The 16718-nt window shown below is 41.2% G+C and overlaps 1 protein-coding gene across 3 annotated transcripts in view; it reads right to left on the bottom strand.

Annotated features, from left to right (window-relative positions):
* Positions 1 to 1138: 1138 nt before the first annotated feature.
* Positions 1139 to 16718, bottom strand: part of mdh1b (malate dehydrogenase 1B, NAD (soluble)) — a 42129-nt gene continuing 26549 nt past the window's right edge. For 2 of the 3 annotated variants that reach the window (XM_043693270.2, XM_087988868.1), the window contains 4 exons: positions 9243 to 9418; positions 6863 to 7002; positions 5519 to 5672; positions 1139 to 1492 (listed from right to left, as the gene is read on the bottom strand). In XM_043693270.2, coding sequence (XP_043549205.1) covers positions 5559 to 5672; positions 6863 to 7002; positions 9243 to 9418 — 430 coding nt within the window. In that variant the 3' untranslated portion in view covers positions 1139 to 1492; positions 5519 to 5558. Of the gene's footprint in view, positions 1493 to 3585; positions 4784 to 5518; positions 5673 to 6862; positions 7003 to 9242; positions 9419 to 16718 lie in introns of those variants that run through there. The other variant, XM_043693271.2, reaches the window with a different exon arrangement.

Below are 16718 nucleotides of genomic sequence, written 5' to 3'. Positions count from 1 at the left end.
TGCCTCCTGATGGTTCTCCTGGATCAACTGAGGACTACTCCACTTAGGTGTTCTGACATTGTCATTTGGTTGGAGCACATTTACTGTGTTGACCATGAAAGTTGCTGGCATATACGGCAGATGTGAGACTGGCATAGAACGAACGGTGCAATATGGCAACATGCACACCCCCTGACTGATCACTGCTGACAATATGACAAGCTGCCTGGCTTTACTTCTGTGCTGAATGTTAAGGCGAGACAGAAGCACTGTGAGAAACATTCTGAATGAGGTGCTAAGGGCAAAAAGGGAGGCAAAGTAGAAATGCTGTGAGCATCCATGTAGGTGCTAAGAGAGAAAGCCACAAGCCCTGAGATGCACTCTAATCCTACGCATGAGGTGGGTGCCCGTCCCTGTGTGCAAGGTGTCCTGGCAGTGCCATTGTGATGTAAGGTGTCAGTGAGTTCCAGAGTGCAGTAATGAAGTGGTGCACAATATCATAAGAGTCTGAGATGTGCCATGATGAAGTGGTGAAGCTGGCGCGTGTCCGATGCCAAACTCCATGAGCATGCTGTGAGATGTCGTCAAAATCTGGAGAAGGTGAACGCCTGGAGGAGCAAGTGGAGAGCTGGAGCTGCCAGGTACCTGCTCAGACTGCCATGTGGAATTATCACTGTCGAGCTTCTCCCCACTGTCTGGAAAAATAGCAAACTGCACATAAACAAAGCAAGATTAGGTAACGACATTAATGCATGCAAATAGGCCTCTCAGCGCTTACTATTGAAATTCTCACCTTGCCATTAAAATGCAGCAAATTGGCCTTCTTTTTCTTGCATTGAGAATTCCATTTTTCTGAAATCGCCATTTTTATCTCAAATGACTCACCATTGCCCACATTGTTCAGGAATTGGGAAGATCCAACTTGAGAAACTTGCTTTCTCCTTTCCTTAGTTCTGAAGTATTGGATTACTAATGGTCAGGAAGGAGGAAGCATGAGTTCTGCTGATTAGTGTGAGCAGTGGTGGGTCCAGGAGTCTTCCTGTTCACCTCATATCTGTGTGTGTGTTATACATCTTCACGATAATTGCTTTGGACAAATGATTAAACCAAGTAACACATGAGAGGTGAAACATAAATCATTGACATCATTAGATCACTGTGGGATGCTGGTTTAATTATAGCACTTCAAATGACATTGATCCCTCTCACTCTCCACTGTGCTCAGTATCTCCTCGCACTCTAATTAAGTCATTAAAAAGCACGATCTCAACAAAACTATCCAAGAAAACTTGAGCTTACAAAAAAATTATATTAGAGTTAAACCAAAACCTTTATAACTTGTCTTTTTAATGACTCTCAACAGTGAGACACCTATTTTGAAACAGGACTCAATAATATGATCTATTCCTTAAACATTGAACATTTGTCATTCAGTGAACAAAGCGGTTTTGATCGTCTGTTCTGTCACATTTCTGAGGAGCTGGATAACCGCAAACATGGCCCAATTCACAGCCTGTAATGGAACAGAAAAGAACTTGACATTTTGACAGAAGAAAGCCAGTGTACTCCTGATCCAAGCATCTAAGTCTAACCTAACCTATTATGACAACCTTCCTCTCCATTTACCTTCCTGCTTCACAAATTGATGGGTCAAAGTGATAAATTTCTTACTCTTTATTAGACTTGCTTGCTTAGGTCACTGATCTAAAGCTAAGAATAGTTAAATCTTGCTCTTTTCAATGAATTTTTCTTTGCAATATAACAGATTAGGATAAAGTAATCCTTTACTTTCTAAGCATTCAGAACTGGCTTGAAAGTAGAAGACAGAGGATGGGGATGAGGTTGCTTTTCAGACTGGAGGCCCGTGACCAGCAGTGTGTCACAAGGATTGGTGCTTGGTCCATTGCTTTTCATTATTTATACAAAATGACTTAGATGTGAACATAGGAGGTACGGTTAGTAGACACCAAAATTAGAGGCGTGGACAGCGAAGAAGGTTACCTCAGAGTACAACAGGATCTTGATCAGATGGGCCTATGGACTGAGGAGGAGCAGATGGAGTTTAATTCAGATAAATTTGAGGTGCTGCATTTTGGAAAGGCAAATCAGGGCAGAACTTATATACTTAATGGTAACGTCCTGGGAATGTTGCTTAATAAAGAGGCCTTGGAGTGCAGGTCCATAGCTTCTTGAAAGTGGAGTTGCAGGATAGTGAAGACAGTATTTGGTATGCTTTCTTTTACTGGTCAGACTATTGAGTACAGGAATTGGAAGGTCATATTGCGGCTGTACAAGACATGAGTTAGGCCACTTTTGGAATATTGTGTACAATTCTGGTCTCTTTGCTAAAGGAAAGATGTTGTGAAACTTGAAAGGGTTCAGAAAAGATTTACAAGGATGTTGCCAAGTTTGGAGGGCTGAGCTATAGAGAGAGGCTGAATAGGCTGGGGTTATTTTACCTGGAGCGTCAGAGGCTGAGGGGTAACCTCATAGTGGTTTATAAAATCATGAGGGACACAGACAGGGTAAACAGACAAGGTCTTTTCCACAGGTTAGGGGAGTCAAAATCTAAAGGGCACAGGTTTAAGATGAGAGGGGAAAGATTTAAAAGGGAACCTAAGGGGCAACATTTTCATGCAGAGGATGGTGCGTTTATGGAATGAGCTGCCAGAAAAAGTGGTGGAGGCTGGTACAATTACAACATTTAAAAGGCATCTGGATGGGTATATGAATAGGAAGAATTCAGAGGGATATGGACTAAATGGTGGCAAATGGGACTAGATTAATTTAGGATATTTGGTAGGCATGGACAAGTTGGACCAAAAGGTGTTTCTGTGCTATACATCTCTGTGAATCCATGACTCTATTCCCATTTTTGGTGGGGTATGTTCTTCCAGTTTATAACCTTGTCCATGTTCTGCACTATTCGAAAATAGACTGCAACTTGCCAGGAGGAGGCCATTCAGCAAAGAAGAAGCAGCAGTCTTCCATTGTGCGTAAGGGTGAGAGAGGGTGCTCTCTCTTCAACCTTTTATGTTTACGTGTTCAACCATGCCCGCCTCAGCCACTGCTGTGCGTAGCTAAGGGACCTGTAGTTGCAGCAGTGGCCAACTAAACAGAGAAGGCCTCATAGCTTGTCTGGATCGTTTGACCACCAGTGGAGACTGGCTCTCAGCAGCTGCTCAATTCCTACACCCCAGCATTCACTTTCCAACAAACTCAATCAATAAATAGGATTCATAATTAACATCTATACGCTTAAACACAGCCTCAGATTTCGCACTGCTGCAAGCCACCTGTCATGATAGGCCCATCACCCAAATAAACCATACACTGACCTGCTTCCCTCTTCTTTGATGGAAAAAGTGATACACAATCAGGAGATGATGGGAGGGGGACAGGAATGTTACGGAGGAGAGACAATAGTGGACTGTATAAGAAGGAACATCAATGAACTGAAGCTGTTAGCATTGCTGGATACAAACATAAACATTAGGAAGAGGAATAGGCCACTCAGCTCCTTAGGCCTGTTCTGTCCGTCAATCAGATCATGGTTGAGCTGATTAATCCACATTCCCACCCACCCCGATAACAGCTCACCCTTTTGGTTACCAAATCTATCCACCTACCTCTGCCTTAAAAATATTCAAGGATATTGCTTTCATCACCTTTTGACTCTTGACCCTCTGTGAGGAAAAAAATTATCTTTGTCCCTGCCTTAAATGGGTGCTCTCTTATTTTGAAACAGAGAACCCCAGTCTCACATCCTCTTACAAAAGGAATCTGTTGAAGGTGATGATATCCTCATAGTTATACAACCCCATTCTCTACCCCTTCTCCCTTATCTCTAATCCTTCTCATGCTTATACATTGCAGGTAGTATAAGTATGCACTTCCTAATTTATTTTCTGACCCGTCACCATGACCAACATTCACCCCATTTCATTTTAATTACCCAAGAACTGCAACCCGAGTGGGAACAGCAAGAGAGGAGCAAGGTAAAGACAGACTGTCACTTAATTTCAGAATAGTAGTCACTAATTCAGAGACTAATATTGCAGGTAGTTTAAGAGGCTTGTATAGAGGTGAGATCTACACTAAGTAATATTTTGTATACAAAAATGGAGGAATGAGGCTGGAGATGGGGGAAAGATAGCACAGATACCAGCTCACTGGTGGGTGAGTTTACACATTAGAGGATTCAGGTGATTGTGTCAAAGAACCAGGCTACAGAGATTGATGGGTATGTACACTTAGTGCACTGAAAAGTCTATCAGAAAACCTGGTTTGAAGATAAATGAGCATGGAAAGATCTAAGCACAAATATGGCTTTGGATGGGCTGTATACAGATCTTGGAACCCTTCCTTTTCGATGTGGAAATGGCAGCCATCTCCAACAACAGGCCTGTGGAGTCAACCATGATGTCTCAGCTTCCATTACAGCCCAATGTCTGCGTGCTGCCATGAAATCTAAGATTGCTTTTGTGGAAATTCAAACTTTTGCCATCGCGGTTCAGTGTGCAAAGGGGCTTCTTGGGCATAGCAGCATTTCTGCAATTTCCTCTCCATAGATCTGCTTTCTGAAGTCCTTCTGTGAATATAGTCTCCAGCTTGACAGCCCTTCCCCATCTCCACTTTACAGCAACTTGTGCTGCCCTGCGCATTTCACCAGCCATGATCAATGCCAATGGGAAGTTCCAAAGGCCACTGCCCTTGTCTGAAAGTAACTATCTGTAGCCAAGCCAACACATGACCGTAGGAAGACTTCAGCTGGGCCACTGCTCTTGAGTTTCTTTGAACAAGTCTAGAAAAATACATATAATGCGTAAATTGCAGCAACAGCTAGAATAAATAAGTACAGCAACAGGCCTGTAAGTAAGATGATGATCTCTTTAAATAGTGCTGGTAATGGATTCTTCAAGTGTAAAAGGCATATTCAGGTGTAGGAGGTTAAGAGAGAGAGTAAGCTGGAGCGTTGAGCTCTAAAATAGTAGTGCTGCTGTTAAGTCAGCATTGCACACTAATTTGCATCATGATCTGCCCACTCTGTATATTTCTAGCAGACATTAGGCGTGCATTTATCAATCCATTTTAAAAATATGGTGTCTGGCATGTTCTTTGTCAGAAGTACACAATGGATGCCATTTTGATGCCTTAAACAATGTTGTAGTGTTCAAAGAATCAATGCTATTGAGCACACTGTTGGTGCAATTAATGTGTGAGAACACAAGTCTTCTCCCCATGAAACTGCTGCCATAATTCTAGATGCCTGATCAATGCTGTTCCTTGAGGACTGGGTTTTTCTGTTGGTGTTTAACACCATGTTCAGAATCTAATCTCTTTTATGTTGGGGTGGGTTTGGGTAAAGTTATTGTTCACACTCTTCCAGTATATAATTTCCCCTTGCAAACCAAGAAGTTCTGTTGTGGTTTCAATGGGAAAAGAAAGTATAATCAAAAACCTGAAATTCCTTGGAATTTCCTGAGTTCATACTTTTATGTACACAGTGCAATCAAGTGAGTGAAGGATAGATAGCTACCTGTCTGTTGCTGTTCTTCCACGAGAACTGAATCCTCCTTTTAAAAAGAGACTGCTCCATCAGTGTTTCTTGTCTGAAATGCTTGATCTAGACCAGGTAAGAAACTAAATTCTACCTTAGTCTCCTTCTCATCAGAGAAATTAAAATTGAACTCCTGTGTGATAAAGTAAGAATTCAATAGAAACAAGTGAGAGAAAGGAAATATTTCAAACAATACTATTTTGTAAATTGTTCACAGAATCTAGGTAGTGCTATCAAATTCAGTATTCATTGCCAATTACTATCTAATATGAGAAAGGCTTTCATCTTCTTGGGACCACCTCAGTCTTAGTAAGTCACTTTCGAGGACGTGTATAATGCTGGTATATGCTGGTAAATGATATAGCTGTTTGATCTGTCTCAAACATTAGAAAAATGTATTGTGTAATTCAGTACCTAGTCCATTTATTCTACTCTTTAAATAATTGTTCCATCAAATGACAACTTGTTTTATAAACTAAAATACTCCAAGCCATTTTATAGAGGTGTTAGCAAACAAAATTTGCCTCAAAACCACATTAAAGAATTATTAGCACAGCCCACAGAGGCAATGTAAGATACAAAGAAAACAACGACTTCGATTTATGTAGTGCTTTTCATAACCACTTGAGTTCTCAAAGTGCTTTACAGCCACTTAAGTACTTTTGAAATGTAATCACTGCTGTAGTGCAGGAAATGCAGCAGTCAATTTATGTACAGCAAGCTCCCAGGAACAACAATTGATAATGATCAGGTAATCTACTTTTATCGACGGTGAATGGGAAGAAACGTGAACCAAACAGGGAGAAACCACTTGACTGAAAGCAAAACACAGTGCATGAAACAAATACAGAGAATACTGGAGAAACTCAGCAACATCTGTGGACACAGAAACATGGAGTTAACATTTTAAGAGCAGTATGACTCTTCTTCAGTTCTGACCAGATTCTGTTTCTCTCTACACAAATGCTGCCAGACCTGCTGAGTTTCTCCAGTGTTCTTTGTGCGTGAAGGGAGAAATTGCTTGCTTGCTTCTTCAAAGTAGTTATGTGGAATCTTGATGTGGCAAACAGAGCTCAGTTTAATGTCTCATTCAAAAGACATCATCTCCAGCACTCCCTCACTGGAGCGTCAGCTTTGATTTTTGTGTGAAAGTTTGGCAGTGAGATTTGAACCTCCAACTTTCTGACTCAAGAGGTAAAATTGCAGCTAACTGGGCTATGGCTGATATTGTATTGACCACACACACTGAGGACTCCTTCATCAGATTGGCACTGAATAGAAGCACTGCGTTGGCATGTTCAAATATTGCTATTGAGACCTTACCTTCTTCAGTTCTTGAACAATGTCCTTCAGTTTGTCTTTTGTCTCCTCACTGATCTCAATCTGTGACTGAATCACCCACTTTCCACCACAGAATCGAACTGGCACAGAGAAGACGATGCCTGATGGAATGCCAAAATCACCTGGAGCACAGGATCAGAAAATGCTGCATCTCATTAAATATTTCAGTGCCTGCCTTTGTAACAATTGATTGTGATGGAGTCATAGAAGTTTTCAGAAACCTGGGGAAGGGGTGGAGGTTAATTTCCTCACATGGTGTGCTGTTTCACATATCTGTACTGAACATTTCACATCCTCAGGGCATTTTGAAAGTTTTCAGCAAACAAAACTCTTTTTAAAAGTCTATTCGCTCTTGTAATGTAAGAAACAGGTGACCCAGTTTGTGTACAGTGAGTCCCATAATCGGCATTGTGAAAATGATCAGATAAACTGTTTCAGTGATGTTGATGGAGGAATAAATATTGATCAGAAAACTAGGAAGAATAGGAGTTGCTGTTTAAAATTAAGGGGATGCTCATTTAAATGGGAAGAGTTCTTTCTTCTCAAAGGGTCAGGAGGCTCCTTAAAACATAGTGGAAGCAGATTCCTTGAATATTTATAAGCCGGAGGTAGATAGATCATTGATAAGCATGAGGGTGAAATGTTATGGGGAGTAGGTGGGAATGTGGAGTTATTAGATTAGCCAGGATCTTAGTGAATGGCAAAGTGAAGCTGGATTCTGATTGGCTATCAGCTTTTGGTAGGCAGGACTTCCATTCCCGAGGTCTTAGAATCATAGCATCCCTACAGTGTTGATGCAAGCCATTCGGCCCATTGAGGCCACACTGACCCTCTGAACAGTATCCCACCCAGCCCCATCCCCATATCCTATCCCTGTAACTCTGCATTTCCCATGGTTAATCCATCTAGTCTGCACATTCCTGAACACTCTGGGCAATTGAGCATGTCCAATCCGCCTAACCTGCACATCTTTGGACTGTGGGAGGAAACTGGAGCACCCAGAGGAAACCCACACAGTAACGGGGAGAACGTACAAATTCCACACAAAAAGTTGTCCCAGTTGGAATCAAACCCAAGTCTCTGGTGCTGTGAGGCAGCAGTGCTAAACACTGACCCACGTGCCTCCCCCTCTTGCTTTGCGGTAAGGTGGGATTCTAGCTACACCCATGGATGGACTCATCACTGGCTGGTATGGCTTATGGTTCAGCAAGTCTTTCTGACCAGAGACATTAATAGTCTCTTACCAGCTCTCCTGTTGGCAGGCAAGATCCCCACTTCCCAAACAATGTTCTGCCACCCGATGTCTATGTGAGATAGATCATTTCACTGGTTGAACTGCCAATTATCACTGACTGATTCAATTTAATGGCTTAAGAATGTTTGATTGTAAAACGTTGTGAACCTGGGGATGTGGTCCTTGGATCTAATCCCTGATCTGGGCTGTGTTTTCTGATATGTTTAAGGGAACATCATCAATTACATCCCTCCTGAATTAGATAGCAGAGAGATCAACCGAGTGTTCTCCTGTAACTCTTGCTAGGAAGTCTAGAACTTCAAAGTGAGGCCAGGACTATGTTGGCTAAAATGTGATGCTTTTGTTGCAGCTGTATAGAACTTTAGTTAGGCCACAATTTGAATATTGCACACTGTACAGTTCCAGCTACCACATGATCAGAAGGATGTGGAGGCTTTAGGGAGGGTACAGAAAAGGTCTACCAGGATGTTGGAGCAGATTATTGCAGATGCTGGAATCTGTATTGAAAACAACAAATGATCACAGCAGGTCAGGCAGCATCAATGGGCATACAGCAATCTAACGTTTCAAGTCCAGATGTTTCTGCCTGGTTGCAGGGTATTAGCTATGAGATGAGATTGGACAACTTGGTTTATTTTCACTTGAACATCACAGGCTGAAGGGACAACCTGATAGAAGTTTACAAAATTATGAGAGGCATGGATAGAATGGATAGTCAGAGTCTTTTTCCCAGGGTAGAAATGTGGAAATGAACTGGGGACATTTGTTTAAGGTAAATGGGGGAAGGTTTGAAGGAAATGTGACAGGCAAGTTTTTATGGAGGAGGTGGTAGAACCAAATATAATAGTAATATTTAAGAGGCATTTTGACAGATGACTGTGGACCATGTAGTGCAAAAGGTTTTTTGTTGAGAGAGGCAACATGTGTCAGCACAGACTTAGTGGGCTGAAGGGCCTGATCCTGTGTTATATTGTTCTTTGTGCTTTCCACATGAAGCAATAAAATCAGTAATTCCTTACAGAATTGTACCGTGTCTTACATGAGTCAGTTGGTGAAGAGAGAAGGTAACAGAAGAAAGAAAAGATGTTTCTCAACAGGTTGGCCCACCTTGACTGACAACTCCAAGAGATATAAACTCCCCTGGTGGTGAGTCATGATACCACCAATTCAAGACTTTCTGTATCGCAACGGCAATGGAGAGGCCCAGACTGTGTTTCAATGCTGCTTGAATTTTTGGTCGATGCGCATGCAATTCTTCCACAAATTCCTCTTCGATCCAATTTCTGCAACAAGAGTTTGAGGCAAACACCCTCAATGATAGGTAATAATGAGTGCAAACCCAAGCTGCTTCATGACAATTATTTTCAATGAGTGGTGCTGAATGAGTAACTCAGGTACAGCAACTTACAATTATGCAGCAGAACATTTCTGATGGGAAAGGCACAACAGACAGCATACAGTGGGAATGGGAGGCTAGGACATCATCAAATTAAAAGACTATATGAAATAAGAGCAGATGTAGCCATTCAGTCCAATGAACCTGTTACACAATTCACTGAGATCATGGCTGATCTGATGGTCCTCAACTTAACTTTCCTGCCTTTTCCCCATAACCCTCAATTCCCTTGCTCATTTAGAATCTGTCAGTCTCAGGCTCAAACATACTTAATGATCCAACCCTCAGCAGCAAAGAATTCCAGAGGTTCACTGTCTCTCTTCCTCCTCACCTCTGTATGAAATGAGTGACTTTTCACTCTGAGATTATGCCCTTTGGTTTTAGACTCGCCCACAATGAGAAACAACCATTGCTGATGTACCCTGTTAAGTCCCCTAAGATGCTTGCATTTTTTAATACGGTTGCCTCCCATTCTTCTATATTCCAATGAGTACAAACCAAACTTAATCAACCCCTCCACAGAAGACAGTCCTGCATATCTGGTATCAGTCTTATGAATCTTCTCTGGACTGCCTCTAATGCCAATATATCTTTCCCTAGATCAGGAGCATCCCAAAGGGAATAGTCTGTGCAAAATGCTAGCAAGGGAGGGAAGGATAATGTATGTCTGATAGTGGCATTCCACTGAAGGTGGCAGAAATAACAGCTTATAATCTAATACATAAATTGTTCAAAGTATTCAAGCTGTGGTCTGACTACAATATTGTCTTGTTTGGTTGTAGTGTACTTTTTAATATCCATTTCCTTTGAAATAAAGGCCATCTTTCAATTTGCCCTCCCTATTACTCACTCAGCTTGGATGCTAACTTTATTTATACTGAGGAAAAGCTTTTCACTGTATTTTGCTGTTTTCTTGCTGTAAAATACACATGACAATAAAATAATTCATTCAATCAGACCCTAACTACATGGTGTAAACTAAACTCTCCTCACCTTCCTCTCATCCCAATTTGTTTCCCAATTATTTTAGATCTGCATCCATTGGATATCGACCCACCTGCTAGTTTTAACAATTTTGATAAATCGCTTCACAAATTTGAACCTTTATCTTTCTCTGGTCTAAGGAGATCAATATTACTTGCCTTGGGCTCTCCAATTAAAGCCCTCATTCTAAACCAGTGGTCAAAAAATTGAAGGGGCTTTTGCCGGTGAAAAGAAAAGATGGCTTTGGAGGTGATTCTGATGTTAGGAACATGATTGCTAAAGATCCTCATTGGTAATGAAGTGGAGGGGTCTGGGATGACCATGGCAATGTTCTTTCTCATTGAAATGATGGCATTAATTGACACCAGAAGACCAAAAGAATAGCGATATTAGTATCAGAAGCCCCCACCTCTTTAACAATTGGACTGAAACTGCTCGTGACATTTCACACAATCAAACATGCCAAACCAACCATCTCACAAATGAAGAGAAAAACTGTTAAAAATCAAGACACTTGGTCTAAAAATCACCTGGCTTTTATATTTAAAAAATATAAACCAATATACTGATTTTGGTTTAGAAACCCGTGGCAATAGCTCAGTGAATCACTAATAAGCCAGAGTTCTTTAAAGGGACAGAATTTTCTGGTCCCTTGTCAATGGGTTTGCAGGTGGTGAGGGGAAGCCTATAAAATTCTCCAGAGCCTCAAACCACCCATCCATCCACCCCTGAACAGCCTGCAATTTTATGTGCGGAAGAAGAGGAATAGGATAGCCTACCTACCCTCACCTCAACCTAAGCTCTTAAGACAGCCTTGGCATTAAGACTTTTTTTGCCATTGAAGGGTAGAAACCTTATCTCTGGTTACAAGTGGCCAACTGACCTTCCTGCTGTTCATGCTGTAGCTCAATTTTTCGCTGGAGGGACAATGTGGAAGGAATCACAATGCTCCTTACAATCTAGTTCCATATTGCTGCATTACAAAATCTTTTGTACATCATTTCTTTTTATATCCTATCAATTTTTCCCATAGGTTAAACAATAATCTGTCACTCCACTACAGTCACTATTGGCCCAAATAGGCATCTCTTTATGGGATGAAATCCAGCTCATGTGTCTCAGTTTAATGTGCGCAACTCCAAATCTGAGCAATTCAAAATATAATGCAAATGCATAAATGATAGCTGACAGGCAAGAGGTTCTTTTGATCTATCCAGTCTGTCCCACAGAATTACAATTCCTGTGTGTCACCATATGTGCATGCGCCACTCTTAAAATATAACGATTTCAATTATCAATGCTACTCATTACATTCATTACCAATTATCTTTAAATAACTTAATAAACCAAATGGTCATGCAGAATATATTACTGAACATTACAATTGTGCTTTTGTTTTAGTACTAACAGACACCAATTTATAACTCTACACTATCACTCATTCAAAGATCTGCATAGTGCATGCTTTATAGTAAAGTGTACAAAATAATGGATTCTAACCAAAAGTGCAACATTTAAAATTAGGGAGTAGATTGGCAAATAAAGACACAACAGGAAAAAAAAGTATTTTTAGAGTTTCTTTTTAAAGGAGTGAGGTTGGTGGGAACTGAGAGGGCAGGTCAGTAATGGTGAAATGAGGGGGGTCATCGGTAGTGAAGTGAAAAACAGCAAAAAGTATGAGTCGAAAGAGGCAGGATTTGAAAATTACACTGAAAAATTAAGTCAACTCCCTGGGGAGTTAGATGTAGAGTAGTCCTTACCTTCATCCTCCTCTTGTCAGCTCTACTGGACAATGTTGCACAAGCATAGCAGACCACTGATATTCAGGACACACAACAAGGTACACAATCTGCAGACTGCCTTGGCACCTGAGTTGCATTCTCAGCAACCCAATGACTTGCTCAAGGATGACTACTGTACTCATTTGGCTTCTGTTGCTCATCACATGTCAGCTTTCTCAAAAGTATCCAGTCACATCCTTAAGAGGATAGCTTTTTGTCTGAAAGGCGTAATTTGCTGACACATCTTTTCAGGTGCAAAGTTTTATGGGAGACATGATTGATGCAGAATGAAAGCATTATGGCAGCTTCTGGGATATCTTGCACAGACATCTATAAACAATATAAGTCCCAGTGGTTACATACCAGCTGAACACTGCAGAGCAGGAATCTCTTCCAACTGATGAATACTCCAATCTCAAGATCCCTTTCCTGTCACATGTGGAGGTCGTGACTCCTTGGTCCCATGGGATTCCAGATAGAAAATCCGAGACCCCGCTGATTCCAATAAAAGCAAAATACTGCAGATACTGGAGATCTGAAGTAAAAAACAAGTGTGCAAGAAACTTGACAGGTTTGCCAGCATTTGTGGAGCATGAAACAGAATCAATAGCTCAAGTCCAATATGACTCTTCATAAGAATTGATTCTGAGTGACCTCATCAGTAGCAAAGTGGTCCTAAGTGCCGACAAACATGGAATCGGTCACCTGGGAGGGGCACTTCTGTCCAGTGGATTGTGAAATTCTACAGATATCTGCACATTGACAGTCACTGGCAATGTAAGCCCACTTGGAATACATCTTGCACCAAGAGTGTACAGAGATCAGCACTGACATGCAGCAAAGTCTGAGTCTCCTGTCACTCATTCCCATTCAGAATGATGATCCTCCATCAGCATACACTGTATGAGACAAAGCTGTTTATTGTGCCCTCTGTCATGCAGAAGACAGGAAGCTGAGAAGGCAGCTGCTGCTCTCACTGGTGCCATTCCTGGCATTTTTGGTGTTGCTAGTGCTGCTCCTCTTATTCCGCGTGGGAATTCCAGGTTGCAGAAACTGATACCATTCTCCTAAGAAGGATAACTGCAGGAAAGTGCAGATCAACTTCAAAGTCAAATGGGCATCTTGTCATCTCTCAACGTAAATGCAAATGTGGTTACAAAAGACTCAACTGTTTTTTTCCGCTGTGCCTACCCAGTGCCTTTTTCATGCAGCCTTTTTGCAGGTCAGGAATTGTGAAAAATACATGCATCTCAGTCAAGCTTAGTGTCCCCACTTTGAGGATCACAGGAAAACTATAGTTAAAAATCACGCAACACCAGATTATAATCCGACAGGTTTATTTGGATAAACCTGTTGGACTATAAACTGGTGTCATGTGACTTTTAACTTTGTCCACCCCAGTCCAAAAGCAGCTCCTCCAAATCAGGAAAATCATACACCCTCCTACACATGATTTGCGTGCACTCATGCAGGACTTAGAAGTCCAAAAAGAATTCATCCACTTGTAAAATTTGTAACACTGGTAGAAGCCTGCTGAGGATTTGGGACCATTGTACAACATATGTGCAACATCTTCAAATGTCATTGTTAGATGTTGTATTGTAATGTAGGTGTGTTTTTTAATGCAGTGAATCATTACAGGTCTCTAGTAAGGAAATCTGCAAAGATAAGTTAACCATTAAATTGACCGGCATTTTGTAAGTGTTGACATTCATTACACTGATCTTTCCAATGGAGAAAGTGCCATGATACTTTCAAAGATGTAGGAACAATGTCTTAGTAAACTCTCCTTGATACATTGGGTGCTATAACTTAAATGCAGACAGCTCTAACTTAAATGCAGTGATACAAAAAAATCCTCTGCTTTTGAAAATGATTGACAAGCAGTCTGCTTTGAAATGGAGCAGATGATAACTAAAAAAAACTATATTTAAGATAATTCCCATTGTAAGTGTATGGCCCCTGAGTACTGTACACAGTGAATATTGGTGAATGTATAAAATGTATATAGGAGATAGAGAAAAGACATGGGCAATCTGAGGGGACATGTGGTGACGGGGAGTTCTGGGGTGGCATGGTGAATCTGAGGGGAACTGAAAGGCCATGGAGGTGGCCTAGGGATCTGAAGGTGTAGGAAGCGGACATGGCTTGGCATGGTGGGTGGAATGAGAGGTGAGATTTAGGGGGTCATGAAACACTATTGAAAACTGGGCTAATGTGAATTGAGGTGGGTCCGCTAGTCAGACAGCCTCTATATGTATACTCCGCCCACTTTTCATCAAATTCACAAGCTGTACTATGAACCCGAACCCTCCATATGGAAACAGAGGCCTTGAGGCAAAGTCACAGTTGGGTCAGGTGTGCTGTGTGGAAGACGCTATGTGAAAATCCGGACCTAAGATTCCAAGGTATCATACGCAGGCAAAGCAAAAATTAAGGAACTACATCTCAGGTTACTTGCATAGCAGTTTGGCACTGTAAGGCACAATACAGCAAGGGAAATCAAGGGCCACAAAAGCAAATTAAACTGAAGTTGCAGACCTGGGGACATGTAATGCCAGAATTAAAGAGACAAAGGGGCAGATCAGAAGCCTAAATACTAGTTTAATGGAAAAAGAAATTTAGAAGACTTTATGAAGGCCACACAAAAGATGGGAGATGCTTCATTGAAACTGCATTAAAGACTGGATGCATTTAGTTAAACCATAGGGACTAGAAAGCATCCAGCCATGAAAGAAATGGAAATTATTACTGGAACTGCAGACAACGGGAATGGCGCAGGAGAACATTATTAAACCAAGCCGGACTCATCCTTAAAACCTCAAATGGTGGGAATATTTTAGTGAAATGAAGATTAAAGTGGACATCATTTACTAAAGCTGCAAGCAGTGGGAAGCGTGCAGTTAAGCCAATAAAGTAACAGGAATCATTTATTAAGGTTGTGAATTGCAGCGTTCATCCAGTGAATTCTCTATTTTGGCCATGAAAGATAGGAATATTCCATTTTGGATGCAAAATGCAGGCAAACGCTGCAGTACAACAACTCAGCTTTTACTGCAAAACAAAAGCTTTCTAAGCTAGGAAAATAAACAGTCACGTTAGGAAAACATGGCATCAGAAATAATATTGCCGGTAAGATTTTATTACAGTGCTGGCCAAATAAGATGCATCTTAAAGAAAGCACTTCTTAAAGTATAGAATAACTTCCAAATTAAATACTAAAACAGAAGGCAAGCAAGTAAAAATGCTTCTATTTACAATGAAGAGAGCATAACTCATCAAGGTGCAAAAAAAAACAAGCTATTCACAAAGATATCTTGAAATTGTCTTTGACAATTACTTTAAGATCAAAACTAATAAAATTTTGAATGAAGAATATTCAGAGTCCAGCCTCCAGAATTTCATTAATAATCTCTGCAAAGTCGTGCAGAAATGTGACTATGGTGATTTGAATAAATAGAGACAGAACTGATGGAATTACTGTGATTCTTTGTCAGATTTATTCTAAACAAAAGAAAGTTTAACCTCGAGAAAGCCATTCAGAGGGTGAGTGGAGAATAAAACTATCCTGCCACAACTGTGGCCAACAGGGACACTTTGCTAGAGAATGGAGGGCCCCACGAACAGGGAACAAAGTAAAATACTGCAGCCACTGCAACAGAACAGGACACATAGAAGCGGTGTGCTGGGAAAAGCATGGGGCACCCCCAAACACCACCTGGAATACCGCGGAACTGCAGGAATCCCGAGGTCAGCAGCGCTGACAACCAGCTGCCCCCATTCATGAGGGTAAGGGAGAGGGGAGAATTTACGTGCCCGCAGTAATAGGAGTGAGGAAAGGTGAAATGCTAGTAGACACAGGAACGGCTGTATCCATCACAAACTTACCCTTATCCCGCACAAATAAAATGATTCACTTAACTGGGGTAGGAGGGATAAAACACCAGCTTACCTAAGCGAAACTACCCTCATAGAAATAAACAACATATATGTATATATCCCCATGAAATTCTATGTATGCCAAAATAATGAGGGCACCATAATTGGCAATGATCTCATGAGAGAATATAATATTCTAATCAATTGTGCATAAGGAAAATTGATTTGGCCCAGACAGGGTGGTCAAAAGACCGAGATTGGGAAACTTACAAGTTATCCTGAAACTGTTAAAGTGGCTACAGTCACCAGTAGGGACTGGAACCTCGAAAAGGGGGGATTTGGCTCCATCTGTACTCTGTCCCCAGAACATGGGCAGAAACAAAGTTAGATACAGGTCTAGTTAACATGGATCCAATTAGGGTTCCTGGACCGGAGCATAAGTCCCACCGGCAATACCCAATAAAACCTGAAGCAGAAAAGCAGTTGTGGAGATAGTCCTTGCACAGGGAAACAGGGAATCCTGAAAGCAACCATAAGTACGAC

The sequence above is a fragment of the Chiloscyllium plagiosum genome, unplaced genomic scaffold, assembly GCF_037043375.1.
Source record: "Chiloscyllium plagiosum isolate Xiang-an unplaced genomic scaffold, Cpla_swu_hap1 HiC_scaffold_7, whole genome shotgun sequence".
NCBI lineage: Eukaryota > Metazoa > Chordata > Chondrichthyes > Orectolobiformes > Hemiscylliidae > Chiloscyllium > Chiloscyllium plagiosum.
The sequence above is the reverse complement of the archived record's forward strand: the minus strand, read 5'-3'. Positions and strand labels throughout refer to the sequence as shown.